Source organism: Arvicanthis niloticus, chromosome 3 (assembly GCF_011762505.2).
Source record: "Arvicanthis niloticus isolate mArvNil1 chromosome 3, mArvNil1.pat.X, whole genome shotgun sequence".
Taxonomy (NCBI): domain Eukaryota; kingdom Metazoa; phylum Chordata; class Mammalia; order Rodentia; family Muridae; genus Arvicanthis; species Arvicanthis niloticus.
Genome location: NC_047660.1, coordinates 80427856 through 80455598, shown reverse-complemented (window position 1 = coordinate 80455598; position 27743 = coordinate 80427856). Strand labels below are relative to the sequence as shown.

General features: G+C 39.1%; 1 protein-coding gene across 1 annotated transcript in view; it reads right to left on the bottom strand.

Annotated features, from left to right (window-relative positions):
* Window positions 1–27743, bottom strand: part of Erc2 (ELKS/RAB6-interacting/CAST family member 2) — an 827882-nt gene that overhangs the window by 477204 nt on the left and 322935 nt on the right. Inside the window, 1 exon segment of the mRNA XM_076931310.1 lies at window positions 17063–17230. Coding sequence (XP_076787425.1) covers window positions 17063–17230 — 168 coding nt within the window.

Genomic DNA, 27743 nt, shown 5'->3' with positions numbered 1-27743 from the left:
AATATAACTGTCAAATGAATAAACAAATAAACAGACACAGTCTTTCTCTAAGAGTACATAGAGTTATCCATGTACAGAGTTCAAGAGTGAAATCTACTACCTCTGATCATACCAACTGCATTGCCCCCTCCAAAGGCTACCATTGGGATTAAAAGAAACAATCCATGAAAATGGCTATATGCTATGCATGGAAGACCTATAAGTCCTCTATATGTTATAGACTTTGGTTATCACACTCAGACCATTGTCCATATTCTACCTTTATGTAGCAACCCTATTGTGCCACATACCCAAAAGGCACTTCATAAAACGGATGGCAGTGGCAGTGTACCACAACGGTTCCAAAGCCTCCTAGCCTGCCAAGCTTAATAAAGTGTGTTATCCATTCTTCCAGACCACTGCTGGAGATGTTACAGCCTGACCTTCTATTGATCCCAACATCATCCCAATGGACCTTGTTCCATTGTAATTTATTACAACAGCTAAATTGAATCCACATGACAGTGCTCAGAGCCAATTCTCACTGTGATTCTCCATCTCCCCTTCCCCCACCCCACTGCCCCCAAAGATTTGTGGAGACACAGAATTAGATGATTTACTCAATTCCAGATATTACTGCTATTGAATTCCTTTCTTTAATCTTGCACATCTACCTAGAAAACGATAAAGATGGTTTGGCATGATTTGTTCTGCAGTCCCGTAAATTTATTATTAATGCCGAGTCAGTAATCTTCACTTGCCTGCTCAATTCTTCCCAGCCATGGTCTTTATCTTGAGGAATTTGAGTTGCTTGTTGCTACTGACATCTTCTATATTCCTCAAGCCCTTATTTCCAGTTAGGAAGACGCAGGTCCAGAAAGATATCTCATAAGCTGCAGGCACTACTGCGTATAAATAACCATTGGAACAAGCAGATGCTACACAGGAGTTTGCCAAAAGATGTCTGAGCATATTAGCACCTCCTGTGGGCTATAAGGCAATTTCAATTGCTACAATTGATGTTCATGATGTCCCTGCAGTTCAGCGCTGGGGTGGTGTTTTCCTTATCTGGAATTATTAATTGTGTAAGCACTGTAGACAGTATTTTTCTGTCTCTTTCTTGCTCCGCACTAATCTTTGCCGACACTCTAACTAGGTGACTTATCTAACAACAAACTAGTTCGTCAACTACCATAACATCAAGCTCAGTCTGTGTGGTTCCCACATCCTTGATTATAGAGACTATAAAAGCATCAAAAGATGGATTAAAAGATGTATTCAAAGGAAAAATGTTTAGCTTAAAATTCTAAATAAAGGTCTTGTGGCATAGAAATGAAAAAAAAAAGTATAAACTACAGAGAAATGTACAACAAATGTTTAAATTATGAACGGAAATGAAATTCTAAGCCAGAAGCTCAATTACAGTTCCTCAATAATAACACTTTCTAAAAGTTTAGATTTGAACATGACAAATAACTTATATTTCCTTATGACAAGTGCCATGTTTACTAGAGGATTAAGTTAAAGTTTCTGTAAACAGACAAATACATGAATTACCCTGGGTGTTTAACTAAGTTCTGTATCTCTGACATTCAGTCAACATCTAGAAATGTGTTTTGAGAGGGAGGTTTAAAATAATACAGAATACAATTAGCTGATATATTAAAGAGTAAAATAAGTCATTACTATGACCAATTTAAATGAGAAAATAAAAGCTTCATTCTTTTACCCTAAACTTTACATTATAAACCGTAAATATGAATTTTCTTGTTAAAGTTAAATATTTACTTTGTTCACTGCCTTATAAAAATAAATGGATAAATGTTATATAAGTTCATAAGATTCTATTTTAAAGACTTAATCTGATTTTTAAATGAGAAAAATTATATCTTTTTTGCTCAAAAAGTTTAATGCATACTTATCTGCAAATTACTTTAAAATAAAGTACGTTATTCCTCAAAAAATAAAAGATAACTGACAAAGAATAAAAAAGTTCAGATTTCAGGGAAAACTTAATACCTCCATACTCAACAAGTTGAACTCATACCTCTAAAGTTTAGACTGGTTCTGATCCCAGGAGAAAGCAGTGTCTGCCCCAAGCACTCTCTTCATACACTTTAGACTTAAAAGAATTGATAGGTTTTAGGGTTTAAATTCTTATAGTTAGTCTCAGATAAATTTTCTGATATATAATGAGTTAACTCTGATGAGTATTTCACCCAACACATGTATGTCGAGAAATCTAAAACCAAATGCGAGCTATGAACCTATGTTCATTTTGGAGATGGGAAAATCAAGCCAATTGTAATGTAATTAACTTGGCTTTTTACAATCTGATCCTGAAATGTCCACCAAAGAGTACATACCAAAGGCATGGCTTCCATCAACCTGCACTACCACTAAGAAGGGATGTACCTTTTGGAGATGGGACCTTGTTGAAGCCACTGAAGGGGATATATTGTTCCAAGCCCTTTGCTTCCTCCTGTGACTTCTCCATTGAGCTCTGCTTCTTGCTGTCTGTCTGGGGTACATAGTGACTTCTACCACATACTCCCATCACAATGGTATTCTGCCACATACCACAGGCCTAAAAGCAATGAAGACCACTGACAATGGCCTAAAACCCCTGGAAACATTAACCAAAATAATAAATAAATAAATAAATAAATAACCAAAGAAAGAAAGAAAAAAATCTCTTCTCCTTTAAGGTGATTTTCTCAGGCATTTCATCATAGCAACAACAGAAAATTGACATACGTATGACTGGAGATTTAAAATCTTACAAGCAGCAGCATTGAGATTCACAGCCAATAATAGATACACACACACAGACACACACACACACACACACACATACACTTTGATGCATTTCTTTATATATACATTATAGTTTATTTCAATTAACAAAATAACCTGAGTATTTTTCTATGTCATTATTCTTTTATAATACAGTTTAAACTGATGAATTTCCATGCATAACTGTACCATCACTTATTTGGATAATTCATTACTCCGGAGTATTTTCATTGATCAGAAAAATAAATTTTTCTTAAATAAATCACAAGTTTATGGCTAAATCAATGCCTACATCTTAATTTTTTTAAATGAATTCCTATGGGAAGAGCCAGAGATTTAAGTGGCCTTGGTAAAACAATTCCCCCATTAAGTTCCCCCAATATCTAAAATTTATGAGCACCATCACAAAGTCCCACAAATCTTGTGGTACCCTTATCTCTAAGAAACTGTAAACATGGAAGGATGGCAAAGGCTCTTTGTCTCTTCATTCTTACCTTCTCACCTGACTGACTGTGGCTGTGCCTCCAGCTGTCCTTAAGTCCATAAACATTCATAATTTGAAGAGCTGTGGTATATTCTACCCCTTATAAGTTTTTGTAGGTTAGTGTATCATATGTAACCTAAAGAATTTAGCTTCGTATTTTAGCACTACAGAAAGAACTATCTCCACCTGGTGTCAGTGGGTGCTATTCATTCCCACACGTCCTGTTTGCTTAGCTTTGCTTCATTCAGAATCACTCACAAAAAAGCTATAGAATGGAACAGGAAGTAGGAAAGACCTCACCCTTGGGAACGAATGACTTCCCATTTCACTAGGAAGACTCTCTGAGTCAAATACCACATGTGTTCTAAAAGAGAAGTATACCTTGTTCACCTCTGTTAAATATTTAAAATGCATTTAAAAACTTTCATATGTTCCATGAAGGTGGTTATGTGACAGAATTGCCTACAGGTTATAATAATTTTTGAATTCAGCAAACTACAGCCCACGGGCCTATCTGGCCATTTGTAAAAATAAAGTTTTATTGGAACACGGCCATTCCTACTTGTTTACTTGCTTTGAATGTGATGAGAATTTTGGACAGATTGTTCATTCAGTTCATTCCATTTCAATTTTCTATCTAACATTTATTAGTCACCTATAACATGCCCAAAACTGTGCTAGTTACATGAATAAATGTATGAATAAGACTTATTTCTTTTACTGAACTCCAGATTTCCTAGAGAAATGGACACAAACATGTAATAACAAAATTTTCAACTACTTGATCTGAAATAACATAATATAAACAGTATAATAACAGTTTACTCTTAAGTAAACATTTTAAAATAATTAAAATACTCTAGAATTATAAAATTTCATAAAAATTCCAAAGATTCCCAACCTGAGAAGTCAAGGCTGTAGGAATGATTTTGTTGAGAGTGTTCCTTCAGTGGACTTTCTTATCTGCATGCTCTGAACCCCAGTCCTGTTTACTTGCAACCAAATTTTTGATCAGTTACTCTAATATACACTTGAATCTATTTCCTACAGCCATGTCACAAAATACATTCAGTTTAGTCACTTAAAACAATAACCACTTATCAAATACGGCTGTGTAGGTCAGAAGTCCTATGTAGACATCTGGAGTTTATGCTCAGGGGTGCAATCAAGGTGTTAGCCAGGATGGATACTTATCTAGAGGCTCCAGTGGAAAATACATTTCCAAGCACCCTCTTACTGTTAGCCAAATCTGGATTTGTGGGGTCTTAAAATTATAATTTTTCTTATTTGCTGCTGTACAGGCCAAACCACTGCCAGCTGCAGGGCCTCTGCAGGCCTTGCCACATTGCCTCTCCATTCTCACGTCAAGAGAAGAGAATTTAGAATGCATTGAAACCTCCCGGTCCTGCCAACAATGTAACTTCAGGAGCCAAGCTCAAAGTGCTGGTGTCATTAGGTCACATCTTATTTCTTAAAGTCAACTGTACTGTGTAATGTAACTTAACCATTGATACCAAATACATCATAGTCACATGCATAGGCAATACCAGGGTGGCCAGGAATCTTGGGATCCTCAACTTAGAAACCTATTGCTGCATTTTTGTTAGAATCATATACACTTTATGAAAAACTATAACTACGTTAACCAAGGACAAGTTACCAGTCACATGTTTGTGTTTTTACTTGCTTTTAGAAACCAGCAACCTAAAACAGGAAACATAAAACAAATACTATTACAAGGTCCTACACTGACATACATTTTCTATGCATTAATTCAGAATTAAGTATCTGTGAAAACTGTCTGTTTAAAGTGGTTATATATTTTGGTTTATATAAGTTGTAAGATCTGGTAAGGAAAAGAAAAAAAGAAATACTAGAAATAATACTGTAATATCAGAGAATAGGAAGATGCTGTGGAGTTATACACCACAAGGAACATACAACCCTGATTTAACAACTATTTGTAGAGGAAATTTACACATGTATTATATAAGCTTTGAATTATGGACTTCCCTCACAATATACATTTGAAACGTGCTAATATAGTTATGCATAAACTTCATAGCAAAGCAGGATCCATTGCCAAATACAGGATAAGTGAAAAAGACAGACAGAAAATTTTCCTTCCCACATAAATAAAATTGATTCAAATCAAATGGCCTGGGGAGTATGTGGGAAGACAAACAGAATCATCTCCAGACCGAAAACTGTAAAGGCTTAACCCCTTCTAATCCCTGTCACAAAACTGCAGTCAACAGCTGGCAACTGAGATGGACAGATGTCAAGATGCCTTCGCCTGATAGGGTGGCAGTCACACTCATGCATTCCAGACAATTTAATTTAAATCTTTTGGGGGTGTTTTACAGGTGATTATATAAAAACCGTTTTAAAAAGCTACCATGATAAAATTGAGTACAGAATATGAGGTCTTAACCTGGAAGCCAGTATTTATTTAAAATCGAAAAACTTGCATCTCTTGGTTTGGCTCAGCTCTCTCAGTGAGTGAGAATCAGTTCTCAGCATGAGATCTGGCCATGAACTGCATTTTGAAATAACACAGATAATCATTATTGCCACTTGTAAGTCATAAGGGACTAGGGGAGAACATTTACAGTATGGAAGTCAAAATGTCAGTCAATTTTTAACTACATAATATATTTGATTGCTAGAAGACATAAAGAAAAGTTCCTTGCTGTGAAATTGGTATCATAAATAGAGCAGGAAGTGTGGTCCAGCTATATTAAGTTACTTTTGATCCCCCAAACACACTGTGCTGCCTCTTCCTGCCAAACCTTGAAAAAGCTACTCCTGGTGCCTGTACTAGACAGCAATTCCATGTCCCTTAGCACGAGATTTAGTTGTCAACATTTCCAGAAACTACTCCTTGTTCATCTCATTCCTTTGGGGGTGAGGAGAGATGTCCCTCCTGTGTACAGATTCACCAATACCCTAACTACTGTGGCCAGATAAACTTAAATACTAATCATTCTAATAATACAAAAGAGAATAATATGTATTCTCTATAAGAATGGAGCATTATATATATAAATTATAAAACATAGAACAATAGTAATAATTCAAATCACTGTCCTGGTTTGTAGAGCATGGTTTTGATGCTTTGGGAATCTGTGTGTGAACCCTGGAGGTCCAGTTCTCCGATTGGTTCTTGATTGATCAATAAAGATGCTAGCAACCAATGGTTGGGTGAAAGAGGCAGCATTACCAAGTTCCCATAGGCAGGCTAAGAGATGCAGGAGCATGAAAGGGGATTCACCATGTTTTGGAGAGAGAGAGAGAGAGAGAGAGAGAGAGAGAGAGAGAGAGAGAGAGCCATCAGCCATGTGAGATCCTGGGTGGAGTGATCATTGGCCACTTTCCCAATTGGGCCTGGGTGCAGCAGGTGGGAGATTAGAAATGCAACTAAGCTGAAGGCAGATTTAAGATGCTGAGCAAGGAAAAAATTAACTGGTCAACTAAGTGAGGGCATAATGAGGAGTGTTGTGCTGAGAGTGAAGATAAGGGCACATTAGCCACAGGAGGCTTAGAAGCGCCCAGCCATTGAGCTAAAAGCATATTAAAAATAAGCTTGTGTGTGTGTGTGTGTGTGTGTGTGTGTGTGTGTGTGTGTGTGTGTTTTATCTGCTGATTCTAGCATGGCCCACCTGGAGCTTAAAAACTACATGCTACACTGGTTTCATTTCCCTTGCTGTGAGCAGAAGAATTTGGGGAAGAAAAGGGTTTATTTGTTTTACAATTCCAGGTTATAGTTCACCATTGAAGGAATTAAAGGTAGAAACACAAGACAGGAACATGAAAACAGGTCTGCTAATAGTTCCACACAGCATCATCTCCAACCAAGAATTCACTTTGTAGCCAATGAAGTGAGGAAGGAACCAGAGAGGATGGTGGCAGGCAGGTGGCAGGCAGGCAGGAAGCAGGCAGACTGGCACGCTTATACTCAGATTTTTTTTTCATACAGTACAAAAGAACAGTGCCACCCACAGTGGGCTGGACTCTTCTACATCAGGCAACAATTAAGACAATGCTCCATCTTTCAGACATAGAAGCCATCTCCTAGGAACTCTCCAAAATGCCCAACACAGAGGGAAGGAAGAGGGGTATCACTATATGTCCTCCCAGATCTTTTAGGAAAAATGGAGGTGTTCCTTTGGCCTCATACATGTAAGTCCACAAGAAGGGTGACAGTGTAAACATCAAGGGAATGGGGACTGTTCATAAAGGAATGCTCCATAAGTGTTATCATGGCAAGACAGGAAGAGTCCACAAGCATCACCCAGCATGCAATGGACCTCACTGTAATCAAGCAAATCAGGGGCAGGATTCTTTGTGAACTGAGCGTACAAAGCACTCTAAGCGCAGAGACATCTTGAAGTGGGTGAAGGAAAAAAATCAGAAGTCTAGAGAGGGGCACCTAGGTTCAGCTATAGCACTAGCCTGCTCTATCCAGAAAATTACACTTTGTGAAGTTTAACAAAGGAGCCTGAGCTGCTGGAGCCCTTTCCTTGTAGGTTCCTGGCTTAGTGTACAAAAATAAACAAAGGACCTAGACTGTAAAGAGGTTTATTTAAAAAAAAAAAAAAAAAAAAAAAAAAAAAAAAAAGGTAATTCTCCATAGACATGCCCACAGCCCACTCTAATGCAGAAGAACCTCAACTGAGACTCCTTTCTCAGGTATAACTAGATTGGGTCAAGTTGATGGTTAAAATTAACCAGCAGCATTGTCAATACTCACACACACACATACACATCAACAACATAATTATCGCTGTAAACCACCTCAAAGGGCCTATAGCAAATGCATGGGAAAATGCTGCACATATTGTCTGAGGTATTCAGAGCACAGAGGTATTCCACTAAGCTGTGTAAAATGTATTTAAGGAAACACTATCTCTAGACAGGGGACTAGATAGTCAGGATGAGTACGTAGAGCACATATAAAAGAAAGAACTCCTGTGAACAGCTTTCTCTGTATCAGTATTATTGCAGGTGTGATCTGCCTAACATATACTGATTAGCATCACTGGATTGAACTCTACAGTCCAGATGTATCTAACCATCTCCCAGCTGTGGCAAACAAAAATGCAAATGCTCACTAGAAAGCAGGAAAGGGGGTTGAGAATGTACTGCCTTAAACCCAAGAGCACTACTGTGGTTGCAGATCCAACCCCTGGTGTGCCAGCTGGTTTCTTGCCTTCAGATGCAGAACGAGCTTGCATACAGCAGGCCCTACTTTAGCTGCACACCTCTCTACAGCAAACAGAGCCAAGGCTGGAGGTGGTAGGTGTGGGAAGAGCAACAGTCATCTCCTCCTCTGAGCATTTATTACTCATGGATGGTTCCCTCCTGCAGCCTACACAGAACGTACCATACCCAGAACAGTGAGTGGGTTTGACATTACACTGGGGTAAATGACTCTTCTCATAGACGACACTATTCTGAAGACAGAAGTAGATCTCAGAGAAATTTCTCCTTTTCAAGTTCTCATTTATCAAGAGCCCAGTGTATTTTGATTGAAGGCGGGTCAACATGTGGTAAGAATTTTGCAAAGGGATGAAGTTATCTTCTTTATGAGCTCAAAATCTCTCCCAGACTGCAGTACCAGCAAAAAAAATAAATAAATAAATAAAAATAAAATAAATAAAATAAAAAATCTAAAGGATGTGACATAAAAATGAGGTCAAAACTCAAAGGTGGAGGTTGGAACTGTTTAGAGGAAGGATCTCGAATACATCCTGTCTAGGAGGCACACATGAACAAAATTCAAGGCAGTCCTAAAAGTCCGAAACCCTACTGAGTTGGCAAGGTGAGAGCAGACAGGAGGCTGTGAGGGCATCCTTCAGCAGAGGGAACACCTGACTGCTCATTCACCTCTAGTTATGAGCCCCAATGTTGCTTGCCTCCTCCTTTTGGTCTCCTAGTGCTGACACAGTTCTTAATTATAAATAATCTTGTTCTAAAACCCATTATTATGGTTTGAGATAGTTTTCCTATGGATTGTTATGGCTTAAAGTAATCAGAAGTAGTTGTGCTATGTACACTACCAAGCAGTACGCTTTCGATAGCACATCACATGCAGTTACATAAAGGGTTGTTAGGCATGACTACTTCCCTACCATACTATCAACTTGCTAAGAACAAAAATGATCTCTCTCTCTCTCCTCTCTCCTCTCTCCTCTCTCCTCTCTCCTCTCTCCTCTCTCCTCTCTCCTCTCTCCTCTCTCCTCTCTGCCTCTCTCCCCTCTCTCCCCTCTCTCCCCTCTCTCCCCTCTCTCCCCTCTCTCCCCTCTCTCCCCTCTCTCCCCTCTCTCCCCTCTCTCCCCTCTCTCCCCTCTCTCCCCTCTCTCCCCTCTCTCCCCTCTCTCCCCTCTCCCCTCTCCTCTCTCTCCCCTCTCCCCTCTCTCCCTTTTCCTCTCTCCCCTCTCCCTCTCTCACCCTCTCTCCCCCTCTCTCCCCCTCTCTCCCCTTCTCTCCCCTTCTCTTTCCCTCTCTCCCCTCTCCCCCTCTCTCCCCTCTCCCCTCTCCCCCTCTCTCCCCTCTCCCCCTCTCTCCCCTCTCACCTCTCTCCCCTTTCCCTCTCTCTCCCCTCTCCCTCTCTCTCCCCCCTCTCCTCTCTCTTCTCTCTCTTCTCTCTCTCTCTCTCTCCTCTCTCTTCCCTCCCCCAACCTTCAGAACTGGAGAAGTTACTAATATATAGCAAGTGTGGTGGTTTGAATAGAAATAGCTTCCAGAACTCCTGTGTTGGAATGCTTGACCCATAGGGAGTGGCATTACTGGGAAGTGTGTGTAGATAGTTGTGGCTGGGAAAGCTGAGGACTCCTCCAGGGGGAAGTTAGTTGTAGCAGCTGCAGCTACAGTGGCTCATTAAAGGACTTCTCTGTGCTTCCTCAGGGCTTGGCCCCAAAGACACGAGAAAGTCCATGAGTTTTACAGGCTTTAATTTCATGGCGGATGGTGGTTGGATCTGGATGTACACCCCCCTGAAACCCAGGGCAGACCTGGTTAAATAGGGAGAGAGAGAAGGGGGAGGAGCTGGGGAAGAATGCTTAATTGGCTCCACCCTCTGGCCTTCAGGCATCTCATTAGTATGTAAATCTCTCTAGGATCTGAGGCCTGTTTCTCATGACTGTTGGCCATAGACCTCTCTGTGGGAGTGGTTGTTGGAGGGCTGAAGCTAAATGAAAAGAATCAGGGCCCAGGAGCAGAGCCGAACTCCTGCCATCCAATAAGGGTCCGGAGTTCCAGACTTAAGCTCGACCAAGCACCCATCTGCTTCTCACAGCCCACTACCCCACTGACCCACAAGTGTGGTTTTGTTAAATAAGTGGGTCACTGGGGATGGGCTTGGAGGTCTCAGAATCTCAAGTCTGGCCACAGAATCTCAGACTTCCTTCTGCTGCCTGCAGATCAAGATGTAGAACTCTCAGCTGCTTCTCCAGCACCATGTCTGCCTGCAGGCCACCATGTTTCCTGACATAATGATAATGAACTAAACCTCTGAAACTGTAAGCCATGCCCAATTAAATGCTTTCCATTATAAGAGTTACTGTGGCCATGGTGTCTCTTCACAGCAATAAAAACCCTAAAACAGAAAATTCAGTAAAAAGAGTACATCTTTACCCCTGGGTTTATTGTTTGTCAGAATTTCAACCATAGTAATTCCAAACATGGAGAATAAAGGTCCCACTCATCCCTCCTTCCATTTTCCAAGTCCAAGTCAGAAGGCAATCTATAGATCTGCTGCTTGTTCTTCCCCCACTACATAAAGTACCCCTGCTTCGTGCATTTGCAGTGCTCATATAACTGAGAACTAGAATGAAAAATAGATATTGAAAATTTACAGCAAATTCTTGGGTAGCAACTTTATGCTCTAAGCATCCATGAGCTTCAGGGCAATTGAAAACTGATGCGGTTTAAATATCACTACCATGTCCTAAAATCATAAATACTGTAGATGTTCCAAATGTACAATGTCATCAAGGTTTTACAGCATTTCCTACAAAAACTCAATAGACAAGTAACACTTCATCAGCTGAACGTTGTATCCAGGTGTGGGAACAAAAGGCTATGGTTTCAAAAAAAACCTAGTGTTTCCTGCCTTTGGTAGAACATCAAGTGGATATCCCAGTGAACACTAATTTACAAGCATAATTTTGTCACCTAGTAAAATATTCTGTATCTTGGCAAACTATGACATCAAGGTCAAAAGTCCATCCTGAGTATTCTGTCTTCCTATAAAAGGTTGGTCAGAGGCGACCTGCCACTTGAGCTTCTCTCTTTATTCAGCTTCAGTTAAATGAATATAGCCCATTCTTCTAGCATGATAACACAGTGCAGGTTGCCAAGGACATAATATTGCAGTTTTGACTTTGACATGAGTTTATTATTATTCCATACCAACACACCCTAATCCAAAACTTATGCTGTTCTAATCCAGGACTATTCCAAAGTAGATGTTTATGTTGAATGTAGACAAAACTCTTAAGTCTCCAGACCCAAAGACAATGCATCATTGGCTTCTATATTATCCCCATATTTTAAAAGTAATTCTTGGAGAATTTGATACATCACCCTTTGCTCATTAATTTATCACCTCAACTTCTCCCAGATCCACCTCTTAATTTATATCCACTCAACCCTGTGTTCTTTTTTAAAATTCCATCAAGTCCAATTAGTCCTGCTTATACACTCTAAAAGATGTGGCCATCTACTAGAGGGTGTGGACCACCAGGTACCACATCCTTAAAGGAAAGTAACCCTCGCTCTCCAAGGAACTATCAATATTAATGGCTCCTTAGCTAGGATTAGGACTTTGTGTGTGCCTCTGTATTCTATGCAGGGGCTTTGTCTAGCTTAAGTTTGCACAGGTCTGAATCAGCTTCTGAACTGTGTCTATTACTTTGTAGATAACTTCTTGGTCACTATTAAGTTAAAATAGATCATGCCCCTTCACTATACTGCAGGGATCTCATTGCTTCTCCAAATGTATTGGGAAACAGTTAAGAAGAAATGTGGGCTAGGGATGTATCTTTGTGGACACAGTACTTGCCATACAAACATGAGGAGCAGAATTTGGATCTCCAGAATCCATATAAAAATGTTAGGCAGAGAACCCAGGAAAAGTCCAGAAGGCTGTGGCAGCTCAGCTGAAAACCCAAAGCACTGGAGTTCAAGATGAGGAATCCCTGGAGCACACAAGCTAGCCATCATAGTTGAATGGTGAGCTACAGTGGGAGGTCCTGCTTCAGTGTTTAAACTGGAGACCCATAAAGAAAGAAGCTTGATGCCAGCCTTAGACTTCCACATACATGTGCACACATAAATACATATGTATCTACACCTTCCTGTATATGACACGTGCACATGTACTACACATATATATTTGCAAAAAAAGTAAAAAGAAAAAAAATAATGTGAAGTTGATAAACCCCTTCACATTTCCAAATCCAATAATTTCATAATTTAAATGTACTGCCTAAAGGAGATATAATAAAAAAAAATAGTGCTGTTCTCAACTTTCAAACTTGAACTCAGGTCTTTCTGGCTATTAGGGGGAAGTTTAAAGTTCTACAAAATATGTACATCAGTTAAAGAGGCTACATGTTACCCAGATATTAAGTGTTCCAATATCTTACCAACCATTATTGCCCTTACTACTCAAGAATGAGAACATATAGCCTAGACTCCTGGCAAACGATGAACTGAGAGCTTCCTCCTCATCTTACACCACAACTGGTGTCATCATTATACAAATTTGGGTAAAAAAAGTGAAGTTTATTCACTCAATTTGGATTATCTGATTTATTCTATCTTCTTGAAAACAAAAAATAAAACTTTGTACCTAGGTTAAATGACTTTGGGCAGCCTTGTTATATACCAAACTATTCCTTAGTTTTTTGAGGTAAATCTTTGGACCTAGACCATTAGGTAACAGTCAAAAGTAACTAAAACAGTGTGTGGGACAGAGAGCCCACTACTCAGTATTTAGTGCATACACATTGAGCAGATGCCAGTTTTGTTTTCAGTCACTGCTAATGATTTTGATGGAAACGTTCTTTCATGGCTCATATCTAAAATGTTCCTGAAGGTCATATGCTACATAAAGGCCTAGGCTCTAGATGGTTGTATTTAAGAAAGTGGTAGAAATTTAAGGAAGTAGAGCCTGGCTAGCTGAAGAAAGTGGATCACTGTGAGCAAGTCACTAGGAGTAGGATCTACTAGTCCCCTGGCCCCTTCCTTGTTCTCTCTGTTGCTGAGCTGTCATAAAATGAGTAGCTTTGTCTGGCACACTGTTTGGCTGCCATGATGTTCAGCTTCACTACCAAGCAGTAGAACCAGCCAACCATGAAATTAAACCTGTGAAACCATGGGCCAAAGTCAATCTTTCCTCCCTTTGCTTGATTTTTTGAGGGAGTTTGTCACAGCAGTGGAAACTAACACAATCTTCTTTTGAATCTTTAGAATACACTCTTGTTCCTGCTGCTGTAACAATCTCCCACCTTCCCTGATCAGCCCCACCCCTGATCAGCACTGTTCCCTTCAAGGGTGCTTGGTTGTCTCTGCCTAGGTCTCTTCTAATCATCTTTATTAATTACCTAGTACTTTATATAGGAATTTACTTTTAATAGCCCTTATTTATAAATGAATTTGAGGTACAATCAATTAAATAACCATTATCCTGAGATATCTAGACAAAAGCTTGTTGGGTCTTTGGTAAAGTTTCAAGAATTAATGTAACTTTAATTTGTTTGTAAAAGGTAAGCCAATGTACTATTTAGGTTTCTGATTAAGCATAATTGAACAGGGATGCATCAGAAAGAGACTTCCCTGTCCTCTAAGAGGAAAGACTAGAGAATTCATTTATGGAGTAACAGAAGCATAGGAAGGTGAGGGGTCTAGATGCTAGAAATTCATTGATAATCCCATCCCCTACTACAGAAACAAGTGTCACCTCTCTTCTTTGTACAGCTCATTCTCCAGTCAAGTTGGTAGGCATAGGTTTTCCTGACAATAGGTGATAATGGTAGACCCTAACCTTAACTAATCAAATGTTCTTGTTTAGTATTTTAACTCTGGAGTAAGTTCATTCACCCATTCATTAAATGTTTATTAAGTAAATATGCCTACTATGTGCTAAAAATACAGCAGTGGAAAAATAATAAAGCCTTACATTCTATAATCTGATAATATCGATGTAAAACTTTGTGTGTGTGTGTGTGTGTGTGTGTGTGTGTGTGTGTGTGTGTGTGTGTGTGTGTTTTCAAGACAGGGTTTCTCTGTGTAGCCCTGGAACTCACTCCATAGACCAGGCTGGCCTCAAACTCAGAAATCCGCCTGCCTCTGCCTCCCAAGTGCTGGGATTAAAGGCGTGCGCCACCACTGCCCGGTGATAAAAAACTTTTAAAAGGTATCTATTTTCCAGATGGTGATAAATTCTATTTACAAAAATAAAATTGTACATGTAAACCAGAAGGATTTAAAATTTATACATGGTATTTTATGTGGGAAGGAGGAATTAAGGTCTATAATAAAGAGCCTTTTGAACAGAGATGTTCAAGAAGCAAAGTCATGAACTATGTGAATGTTTATAGCTATTCTGTCTGCTACAAACACAGTGAGATTAACATATGTAATTTTATACTTCCTAGTAGCCTCAATAGACAGTAAGAAACAAGTAACAGTAATTTTAGCAGTATATTTTATATAACTGATACACCCAAACACTTTCATACAATGATATAGAAATTATTAAGTGTTCTTATATGTACTTTCCTTGAAAAATCTTTAAAATATAATATGCTTGTCAAACTTATAGCTCATTTCAATTGAAGAGCTGAGTAGTTGACACACAGCACAATGAGTCTGGAACCAGTACCCTATGAAAGCTGAAGTCCTATAAAATGTCAGCACTATGAGAGAGCCTGTATGTCTCTTCAGAAGAATATACATCCCTTAGTTACTAATATGGCATGAGCAAAAGAAAGAGGGTAGGAGGTCAGGAGTCAAATTAAATAGGTTTCTATGACCTTTGTAAGAACTTCCACCTGTTAGTATCAGTGAAAGTTGAACCACTTGGCTGGGACAGTATCCAGGACTTGTGACTTGTACAGCTGTGCCAGCCAACCTTCTTGACTTAATGATCTACTATTACTATCATAACATTCCTAATTTGGGAATAAGGCATTCCATGTTTTCATTTATACTGAGATCTATAAATTATATAAGTGGTTGAAATGGGAACATTCTGATTAGAGAGTGACTTAAATTCCTTTGACATCTACATGGAAAATTCTAGTTTCCATGTTAAGAACAGGGTGTAGGAACCATAAGTGTAGATGGATATAAGAAAACATCTAGGATAATGATGATATAATCCAGGTGAGAAATGGTGGAAAATGACATCAAAAGGAAGAGCCAGTTATTCCCATGTGTCTGCCTAGGCTGCATCACAGGACCATGCTGGCTACTGTAGCTTCCTGGCCAGCCAGTTTATTGCTAATTATAGTTTCCATAATAGCTACCCCTGGATCAGAAAGTCCTGTATATTTCTAGCATTTTGATTTTCAGAGGAGAGCAGGGTTATGAAACAGCTCTTCCTCTTGCTGACCTTTTAAAGATAACAGTAACAATAATAAGGAAAATTCTGGGTACCAAAAACTGTATGACACAATGAGAGTTCTCCAAAGCAAAACTATGGTGATATTACAAAATAAAGATCCACAATGGGGGATGAAATGGACCACTTAAAGAGGGAAGAAGAAAGGAGCCCTGATGAAGCTAAGCATCTTACTAGATCACTGTGGTAGAACTCCTTGTATATCCTCTCCATTGATTCCAACTAAATAAAAGTTAGTTTCATATAAGAAGTGACCAAACCACTCCAAATAGTACACATGATTTTGGTTATTGCTATGGTCTAGGTGGGGTACCCAACATATATATGTTAAAAACTAATCGCCAGTGTATTAATAGGTGAAGTATTTAAGAAATAATGGTCAAGAGGGCCATGACCTTCAGTGTGGGGTTAAGGACCTTATAAAAGGGCAAAAGGAAACTAGCTCAGTCTTTATGCCTTCTGTCATGGTGTGTGAATGAAGCACTTAGCCTGGGAGGAATGTGTAATAAGGAGAAGGTGCCATCTTGAAAGCAAAAAGACTTTGATCCAGGGCTCTATAGCCTCCAGAACTGTGAGAAACTAAATGTCACTTTATAAATTTCTCAGTTTTGGATGTTTTGCTATGACAATAGGAATGGATAAAGACAGCAAGATGTGATCGACCAAAGTCAACGTAACTACAGAGTATATCTAAAATACGTCATGAGACAGTCCCTAAAATACTTGTGAACTTTCATAATGAAAAAACTTAAATTACCACTTTGGAATTTATATTTTTCATCTATTTATCTTTCCTGAGTTCCTTAGCTTGAACTTAGGGCCCAGCACACGCTAAGTATAAACTCTAACCACTGAGCTATAATCCCAGCTCTTAGCCCCATAGGCTTAAGTTTTAGATTTGTATATAAGTTGGTGTAATTCCTCAATGATTAAGACTGCAAATTTTAAAAATCTCCACTTAGTTCTTTGGTAATCAAATAGAAAACACACAGGTCACACTAAAAATGATACAGTACAACTATTAGTAAATGAAATACCCAGGAAATAAAACGTTCACAATCCTAATCTAAATTTTCAAAAGATACTTTATCTTCCATGGCCCTATCTCTGAAATATCAGACATATATATTAACAACTCTCCACTTGAAGGGGTTCTTTCAGCTACTCACTTTTTTCTGAAGAACATTGATTTTTCTTTCCTTTACTTCTAACATATCTTTCATATCACGGATCTCTCCGGCTAGGGTCCCCTTCTCTTCGGTGAGGTCTTGGAGCTGTTTTGTTTTCTTATTGAGAAAAGATTCTTTCTCTTCCAGCCGTAATCTCAGTGCATCTACCTGAGATGAGGACAAAGACAGAAGGTTTGGTTTTACAAAGAGGTTGCCAATAATCAGTACTGTTCTGTGTATAGGGATGGCAGCAGACAGCACCTGAGCAGAGTGCAATTAATTCTGTTCAAGTACACTTTGGTGGGGGCTAGACAAGTTGCTCAACTGTTATAAGAACCAGCTGGGTGTTCTTTCAGAGGACCCAGGTTCAATTCTGGTACCCACATGGTGGTTAACAACTGTTAACCAAGATCGTTAACTCTGAGGGATCCAACACCATTTTCTGACTTCTAGAAACACTGCATGCACATGGTACACAGACATACATGTAGGAAAAACATCCAAGCACATGAAATAAGAATATAAATCTATTTTAAAGTCACCTCAGTGCATTTTGACAACTACAATCAACCATAAAGTTCTGTTGTTCAAATAGCTGAACAGTAATACTTTTTAAAAATTCTATAGAGTTTTCATGAAATAAGGTATTGCAAAATAGTAGCATGTTCCCATGTTTGTTTCCCTATTGACGGGAAACAATATGTTTGCTTAGGGTTGTGAACAAGGCACACGAACTCTTCCACATGAGATCCTGGGGAGGGAAAACATTGCTCATGCTTTGCAGGATCGTCCAAGAACACAGAGAACACAAAGAACATCTGGATGAACAAGATAGACACGTAGGGAGGCTGCTAAATTAGAAAAATGCATGGGGCCATGAGGAAGCACATGGCTGTGCTGCCAGGGAGCGAAACAGACAACCTCAACTCCTTAAAAACAGACAAAGAACACCAAAGAATCCCCATTGTCACCTGAGTTCAAACATTAGAAAATCAAGACTCACATTTTTCAAATGTTATTAATTAAAGGAAAATAACATAAGCGTATGTATTTTTATCTGTGTATTTATAGGTGGTATGTTACATGTGACTGTGTACTCGTGTATGTGAGGATAAATGTGTACATATGTGTTTGAGCATGTGGAGTCTATGAGCTAATGATAAGTGCCTTCTTTAACTGTTCTGCACACTAGTTTATTATTTTTTTCAGACACAGTATCTTGCTAAGCCTGCAGCTCACCAATTCAGTCATATTGACTCGGCAGCCAACAAGACCCCAAGGATCCTCTTGTCTCTGCCTCCCCAGGAGTATGATTACAGATGCATGCTGTCACATTTGGTTTTTCCCTGGGTGCTGGGGTTCCAAATTTGGGTCCTCATGTTGCATGGCAATTCTCTTACTGATAGAGTCATTTCCCAAGCCCCAAACCTTATGGGTAATTTACCATTCTGGATACCATCCACAAAGTAAGTTTTATTTCTAGACTAGACAGCTCAGATCAGGTCATAGAAGAAAATCACCAAAGTATCAAAAATACAAATATCAAAAATATCAAAAATATGAAAATCATTTAAAATTTATTTCATCTTTTCAGATTCTCCTTTATCAATTTCCACCACATTCTCACTCATGTTTACAAATATATGCTGTGCCAGTTTCTAAGAACAACCATTACACACTATATGAAGTCTTATGTCCCTAATTATTATCAGCAACCACTTACAAGTTTCCAAGGAGATTCTGTGCTAAACACTGATATCTAATACATTACTCCCAGGGCATTTATTTTCTCAATTGAATGTTAAGAAAAGTCTAAAAATCTTAGCTCAAACTATTGTACTGCCATGTCAGTAGGCATAAATGCTAGCACCTGAATATTTCTGTCTGCCTTAGATACTCTTCTATTGCTGTGAAGCAATACGATGACCAAGGTAACTCTTATAAAAAGAATCATTTAATTGGGGATCACACCTCCCCCAAGAAGAACATGCAATCTAATCCTTCCAGACAGTTTATCAACTGGGAACCAAGCATTTAAATCTATGAGCCTATGCGGGCCACTCTCATTCAAATGACCACATTGTCACTCCACAATTCTTAGATTAAAATCAATTCCACAGTGAAATAATATTAAAGGGGTGCAGAGGAAGCCTTGAGAGAATGTGTAAAGAGCAGAAGACCTGAGTAAATCTGGATTACTTGATATTGGCATGACCATGGCACACCATGTTTCCTGAAGAAGGGTCAGCAAGTTTGGCTACTTAGGACAAAATGAGAGAAGTACCAAGAGATGACAGGCATACAGGTGTATTCCCCTTTTCATTTTTGATTTGTAAAGTTTTGTATATTATTCCATAGGAAGGACACTTTTATTCTACAGATTGATTGAGAACAGATACATAATGCAGAGAATTATCAAGGCTCACCAAACCATATAGTTCTATATTTTATACTTTAATATATTTAAATTTGGTATTTCAACCAAATTGAAAAATATGGGTATTTAACTGAGAATTGGCAAACATACCATTCTCTTTCATGACTAGAGACCAAACAATAGCAAAACCAAGTCCAGAAACCAAAATACTATATAAACCTCCTGAGAAATTCAAGGGGTGTGTGACAATGTATTACTTATGGATTATGGAATGCTGTGATGATGGATGTCTGATCCTGGCCCTCCACAACAGAAAATCAAGCAGTGGTAGCAGCAGTAACCACAAGAAGTAAAAAGGTAAAAATAACCAGGTGAGAAAGGGTGACAAGTGATTGTCTTAGGAAAAAAAAAAGATTGTGGCAACAAGACATAGACAATTACTGTGTTTCTATAAACTTGTGTTGAACATTTTGCTTCTGTATAGCACAATATAGATTTAAAGATAAAAAAGTGAAGTCTACTAGAATACCATAATAATACAAAATAACAAGGCTTGTGATCATTATGAGGACACAGTAAAGAGAAAACTTGGAACATTCCAAGCACAGATGTTGGGCCCAGGTCTTCTCCTACCTAGCTGTGAAGGTCAGGACAAGTAAGCCTTCCCTCCCCAATCTCCTGCCACAGCTTCTAGACACTGATGTCTGATACCCTGTGGCAATAAAGACAAGAATTGCCTTGGGTAGACTATACCAGGAGAGTATAATATTAAAGACCAAGAAGACTAGAATCTTCTTTGCTTAACCCTTTCCAAAAGTGGTGTGTGTGTGTGTGTGTGTGTGTGTGTGTGTGTGTGTGTGTGTATCTGTGTCTGTGTGTGTGTGTGTGTGTGTGTGTGTGTGTGTGTGTAAGCCAAACCTGTGTTCTAAAAGGTTTAAGTTTTTTGTTTTTTTTTTTACAGTTTCTACTGCAGAAAAGAAGATGTAGCTGGGATTGCCCATGGAGGAGATATGTCAAAAGCATGGGGCTACGAGGTGAGCAGTTCTGACTGCCCTAGAGAGAGTTGACATTCTGTGATCAGAGACTGAGAACTGCAGATTCTCTAATACAACAGCCCTGCACCCTAGCTGTCAAAGCAGGATGGTCCATCTGTGAACCAAAAGGAAATGCCCACTATCAACACTGATATGTGAGACCGAGAATGGCAGTGGAGAACATTTGTATAAAGGAGCTGCATGAAATGAATAATCCAAATAGTGTTCGTAGCACTTTTTGCCACTTGTGATTCCACAGTGCCCTGCTGTAAACTGTCCTGAACCCAGAAGAGATTAAAGGTAAACCCTTCTATGAGAATATTTTTTCCTGGACTAAAACAGAAAGCAAGGATGGATGTGATCAACATGCTACTCACAATGCCCAAACTCAATATGACAAGAAGATGCCAGTGCCAGCTGAGTTCTTTTGCATGGCAGCTTATTTTCCATGACCATAAGGCATGAACTGAACATCAAAGGAGTTAGGATCATGCCCCTCAATCACCTTCCCTCTATCTTTAAAGCTTTGTACAGTCTCCTAGAATCAAGGGGGTGGGAGAAAATAACTCAAGGGTCATTTTTTTTTTAAAACAAAAAACTTTGACCTGAACTGCATCCAATTCTCAACCAACATTAGCTCAGCTAGCAGTAAGCAAGTATGACATCATTTCTAAAGTCAAACTCAAACTTCCAGATGGTGCAAAACCACAAGCAAGCGTGCAGGACTTCTGATGCACAAAAGTGTAAAGACAGTGAAAAGCAGGCCAGAGAAAGCATATTCTATGAGAAATTAGAATGTGTAGTTCTAAAATGGCTATCAATAAGTGGATTAAAGTTGCCCTTAATGAACATGCTGATATCTGCCAACAGTGCACACTACTTTAAAAAAAGAGAAATGAGCAAGGCCTTCCTGTCTAAGTCATGGCCTAACATCAGGTAGAAAGATAAAAGTTGAACTGTTTGGGAATATGGAATACCTTTCTTTGTCCCTTCACTCAACACCAAATAATTTTAAGAGCCTTTGACACTCTCTCTTAAACTTTGGCAGTTGACTCAATAATAATACTTGGCAACGCAAAGAGGGCTATCATTTCCAAGAAAAAAAAAAGAAGAAGAAAAGAAAACAAGAACTGTATGATATAATCAATGCACAAAGACCCATACTGTGGAACACACATTTTCCCCATATCATTTAACCACATGAGACCTAGTCACCTAGTGTTTAAACTACTAACAGCTTTGCATTTTAAGAGAATTTCTCATCTCCTTTTGATCCAGTTGTGTGTGTTAGTGTGTCCATGTCCATGTGTGTGACCGTGTATAAAAACATGTAACATATGAAAAATTAACTTTTATCTGGCATTATAAAACAAAACATTTGTTATCACTTAGGTTCCAGGTAATAACTTGAAAGGAAAGGACTGTGGCAATGAAATTGCCAAAATCAGAGTTAAACATTATTAATCTTCATGTCAGCACCCAGGAATTATAACCAGTTACCATAGTGAGGTGTGCTTCTAAAAATTCTATAGAAATGGCTCCCAATTTCTCTGCCATATTTTATGTGGGCCTTCAGAAACAGTTTCAAGATTGTGACAGAACACCAAGTGCCACTTGATGTGCCAGAATCATTTAAGAATCAAGTGGTTTGTGTCAATCTTAGAATGACAACAACACTCCAGAGACAAATACTCAATGAGAAAGAAAACGCTGCTTGCAACTTACTTGATAACTCTTCAAAAAATAAAACAAACATGCCTTCATGAAGAGCAACTTTAAAAGAGAAGGAAACCAGAATGCTCACAAAAGTTCCCAAGATAGTTTGTTCTATAGCCAAAGTTCTTCCATTTGTTTGTTTTCCCTAATAGCAGACTTGGGTTAAGGGTCTATTTGAATTTGATTCAACTCACAATCATTCAAATGAGAAGACAGCTTCGAAGTTGGAAGGATACATAACATATACAGCTTCCAAAGATACAAACAACAAAATAACCTCAAACCCCAAACTTGCTGTGGTGGAAACCACTCATTCTCATTCACAGCCAATGCTCTACCCTCCTGAATGGTTAAAAAGACTGGGATGTCTAGTCAGCTCCCTTACAGAAAGATGACATCTGGGATCTTAGTAATGCTCCCAAATGTAGCGCATCACTTCCTGTTGGTGTACCAACATTTTGCCATTCCTTAGAATCCTAGAGGTTACATTTGGTAGATGGTGGAGCTGCAAGATGTCAGACTCTCTGAAAGTCTACATCTTCAAGTGACTGTGAGAGGCAGGATCTCCCCCCACAAACACCAAGTCCTTGTAGTCCCTGTAAGGATTGAAGAAAGAGTATGATACCTTAAACAACTCAGAAACAGCTACCATAACTTCTGGATTTGATAAGTTGCAAGCATTTTAAGACTAGATTTTTACACAGTACCATGAACCTAGGGGAAATGAAAAGTCCTTGTTCCCCTTTGCTCTTTCTACATATAGGACCTCAAATTCCTCTCTGGTCCTTCCACTGCATATTGGAAGAAGGTTTAAAAAGAAAAAAGAAGACCCAAAGACAAAACTCAAAGAAAGCTGAGCCTTTTGAGAATGAATATGTGAATGTGAGTTGGATATCACGGGCTTGGGAAAAAGAAAGATTGAGACTGAAAATGAAGCCCATGTCATTGAGTTCAATGGATAAATAAGCAAGCACTCAAGTGAACAGCTTTTCATAAACAGACTGCAATGCATATACATGTTCAACCAACTCACAGCAATGACCATGAACCCACCCAGAGAATGCAAGCATAAATTAAGGATGAGACGAGAAATGAAGATAACACCAGTACCTCCTTCATCCAGTTGTTTTGGGGATTAAATAATAACAGAAGAAAAAAAACTTAGCACAGTGCCTGGCATCCAGAAACACTCAATAAATATTCACTATTGTATTTATATTTCATTACTGTGCTTTCTGCAGCCCCAAATCCAGTGATTTACATACTGTAGAAATGTAATAAAGGCTGGGTGATCAATAGCTCTCAGGAAGGGTAGAGAACAAGCAGGTAAGGTTTTGTGCTCTAATATGAAATATCATCCAACATTGATAGCTTAACATTGATTTTAAAATATTTCAGCACACAGTGTATATATGTGTAGGTGCTGGGAGGTATTTGGGTGGGTGGATACATATGTTTCCCACCTGGGAATAAATTCTCTAGGCCAGTTAATTAGTTTATAATAGACTTTAATTGAATGTTAACATTCCAGAGTCAGCACAAAAAGTATATTGATCATCTGCAGTTGATGAACATCTGAAAATTGGTGAATTAACATAATTTATGTTAGGAGTGATTTTCCTTGGTGAGGTGAGCAGTGTGTGGTGTATGTAGATTGGCTAGAGCAGGCATGTCCACTCCTCTAGGGAAAATATCTAAGCCAATATGTCCACAGTAAATATGATGATATAACCCATATCTGGAACTTTAAATTCTTAAGAACTACAATATTAAAAAGAACAGTGAGGTATAATATAACTCATTATATCTAAAATATCACTATCCAGCATATGATCAATATGAAAATTATGAGATATTTTGCTTTTTCAGATTGTTTTCAAAACCTAGGCCTTACTCTGAACTTCCTATACATCTCCTTAAGACCAGCCATGCCTTAGGAACTCAACAGTAACATGTGGCCCATGGTTATAATATTGTAAAGACAGGTCAGTGATTCTATTTAGGCTACATGGAACTTAAACTATATTTAGAATTTTAGTTGCTTTTGTATTTGAATGTTTCTGGCAGGATTTCTGTCCAGCAATAAACAAGAGTTTTCTAGCTCTGCTGTGGAAATGTCATCACACTGACTTAGGCTGGTGCTTGCATAGTTCCAGAAGGACAGAATGAAGACTTCAAGGGGTGCTTGGAGAGACCACAGACCAGACCTAATACAGTAGTGAGGCAAGGGTGCCGAGTCCTGCATGGCCTGGCATGGATGGTGTGACATGGTTTTCTGCTGCTAGAACAGAGCCAGAAGGGTGTGGATCTCCATTAGTATTGACAGTTGCTGGGCATGAGGTTAGTGTGTGTGTGTTCATGTGCTTGTGTGTGCACACGCGTGAGCGCAAACACACACACACACACACACAAATATATTCTTCCTTCTTTGGAAAACATTCTTCCTTACAAATTTATCAGGGAATGTCTTCTCTTCCAAGGTTAATGACTCTATGATAATCAAAGACAGCACAACTCCAGGAGGCAAGGGTGTGTCTATGTCCTTAACAAATTGGTACATGCTGTGACCTTCAGGATAGCCCTTAAGGCTGTGGGAAAGAACTCTGAAAACATGAGTTCAAAATATTTTCTCAACTATGCAAAATATAGGAAGGCAATGTAAATTATATGAAGACCTTAATAGACCTAAAAGAACAGAGGGAGCTGCACTATGAGCCAGCTTGCCAGAAAGGTACAAAAGCAGGCAGATTCCTGAGTTCAAGGTTGGCCTGGGATACAGTGAATTTAGGTCTAGGCCCAGATTCGGTCAGAATGGTAATCTCAGGATAAGATCCCACCCACCTAAATTTATTGTTTGTATTTACAAAGGCAGGCAGATCTCTGAATTCATTTGTAATGATTATATACATATATTGTGTTTTTCCAAGAATCAGGGGGTTGGGGTCATAGAATACTGATTCATGGAATAGTCAAAAGGGAACTTGGAGTAAATAAATGAATTGATATGTAAATAAAAATAGGGCCTTGGACTGCAAAAGCTGAGCTTTCTGAAGGAGCTATATGGAGATCGCTGGAAAAGGCTGTCTCCAGTAGAACACAGGCTGTGAGCTTGTACCCCACAATTGACTTCAAGTTTTTTTTTTTTTTTTTTCACTACTCTCAAACACCTCTTCTTTCAGGAAACCCTCACCAAGCTGAGGCTGAATCTTGGCACAGGGGTCCTATAGGCTTCCCTTCTATGACCATCAGAAACTACTGACCTCTACAAGAGAGCTGAGAAATGACCTATGAGCACATTGGCTTGCTTGTTCCATTTGTGTAAGTCTTACTGAAGTCTAGTTTTTCTATTCTGAGAAGAACTCAGAATGATCACTGTTTTTCAAAACCTTCTTATAAGTCTTTAAGGATATTAAAAGTTAATTTTTAGGGAAAAAAACTATTCGTTGGTAGTTACACTACCAAAAACTAGTTGTACTGATGAGAGCATATCTTGTCTCTTACTGAGTGTTCAGTTGTAACTCTGGCTTCTTCATCTCCCTTCTGTCAGTATCCTTTTTATCTCCAGTCAACAAATAGAAAGATGTTTTGGGGTCACCCATTATTGTGGGTATTTAACAGGGTGGTGACATCTATGCCTTACTGAATTATTCTAAGAATGAAGGTGAGGGCAGAGCAGCTAAGTACTATGTCTGTATTATTTTTAACTTCTGATTTGACTCTGTAAATTTTACATCATGGATCCCAATTCCACACATCTCCTCATCCCTTGGTACTCACCCTCTGCTCTTGCAAACCCCCTGGATCTCTAGGGTATGAGAGCAGGAGAGCTGAGCCTGTCTCGTGCCAATGGGGGCATTGGGTGGCCTAGCTGGAGTAGTGCTAGAGACTTCTAGTGGTACAGATAAAGGAGAGCTGGTGCACTGACCAGCTCAGCTACCACCTAGGCCAAATTCTAGGGTTCTGAGTTAACCCACCCTAAAATCTACATCATCTACTAATGGTTGGGATGTGTGAAAGAGCCAGTCTCACTGATCCAAAGCTGCAGGATCTCCATGACACAGGGCAACAACAGGATAACCAGGAGGATTCCTGATGAGAATCCAATACTGATGGTGTTACAAAAGCCAGAGACCTGGAACTAGACCAATAACTCATTGCAATGAACATGGCAAGTGAAGATGTATGGACAGAGGGACATGCTCTAGGACATATTGTAACATACTACAGCTTCCACAATGAGATGTTTTCTGTGCCGTGTGTGTGGTGTATGTGTGTGTGTGTGTGTGTATTTGGGAGTGAGGTTGCAAGAGTGAAGGATAGATATAAGGGGACTGGAAGATGTGAAACTCACAAAGAATCAATTAAAAGTTTGGGGGGAGGGGGTTGGTTGTTTTTAAAGAAATTAGGATTGGACACTGACAGTATGTGATGGCTGAAAACATCCAGAAGTTGAAGGACTATATGACCAACAACTACTGACATGAAAAACTCACCTGAGGTAAAGCTGTTTGTCAAGGAGGAGCAGGATAAGAATTGTGGGAATGCTTCTCTAGACAATTGATTAAGGCAACTTCTGCATGTTAACAAAGTCAAACCATTTAAATGCAGCCACTGAGACCAAGTTTAGCAGAGGAACACTGCTTGAGCCAGAAACCAACAGAAGACCCTTTCTTCCAAGAGCTCCCTGTGTTCAGCCTTTTGTTGTAATGCCTCTCAGGGTCACAGATGGCAAGAGATTGAGTCATCTCAGTTAGGCCTTTCAGGACTGCTGGGTAATGTCAGTGAGATATGTATCTTCCTCCTGGCCACTGCAGTCAGCATCAGTGTGGCACAGAAGGAGGATCTATAGCCCCCCGCCCACGTGCAGCCTTCACCACATCAGAGGCTTATACATGAGGGAATCCTGCACCCTGCACCCACCATATTTAAAACCCTGCAAGTAGCACACAAAGAGAAACAGCAGTGGCTTTACTAGAGAGTGCTTTGTAATGCACAGCATACCTTTCTCTCATAATCTATTCTCTTAAATAATACTTTAAATTCTAGACTTTTGGAATATTTGGTATTTTTACAACTGCATGGTATGCTTATAAAAGTTACAATCACCAACTTATTAATAGCACAAGTTATACTCTTATATTATAAAGATGTATTTGTCTTATCTACTGGTCAAAAAAATTATACCTGGGTCCTTCATGTCACCTACTGTAGTGAAGATGGCAGTGCTGGGATGTAAGGGTTTGGTATCGCCAGTACAGAATTCCTATCATGTGCGGTTAATAAGCCAGCCAACTCCTTATAAAGGCTGTTTTCTTACTCAGGTTTTTGGCTACTTCTTACACTAAAATTAAATGGTTTTAAGTGACTAGTCCAAAGTTCAAAATTTAATGTTCAGTTCAGCTCCAGAAAATTTCTGAAAACACATGGGAATTGTAAGTCATGTGTTAATACTTAAAATTCTGTTAATAAAACTTCCAACACTAACCTTACCTCATTGAAGTTACCTCGCTGGTTCTTACGCTCACTATAAAACCAAAGCTGTCATAGTTTTGAA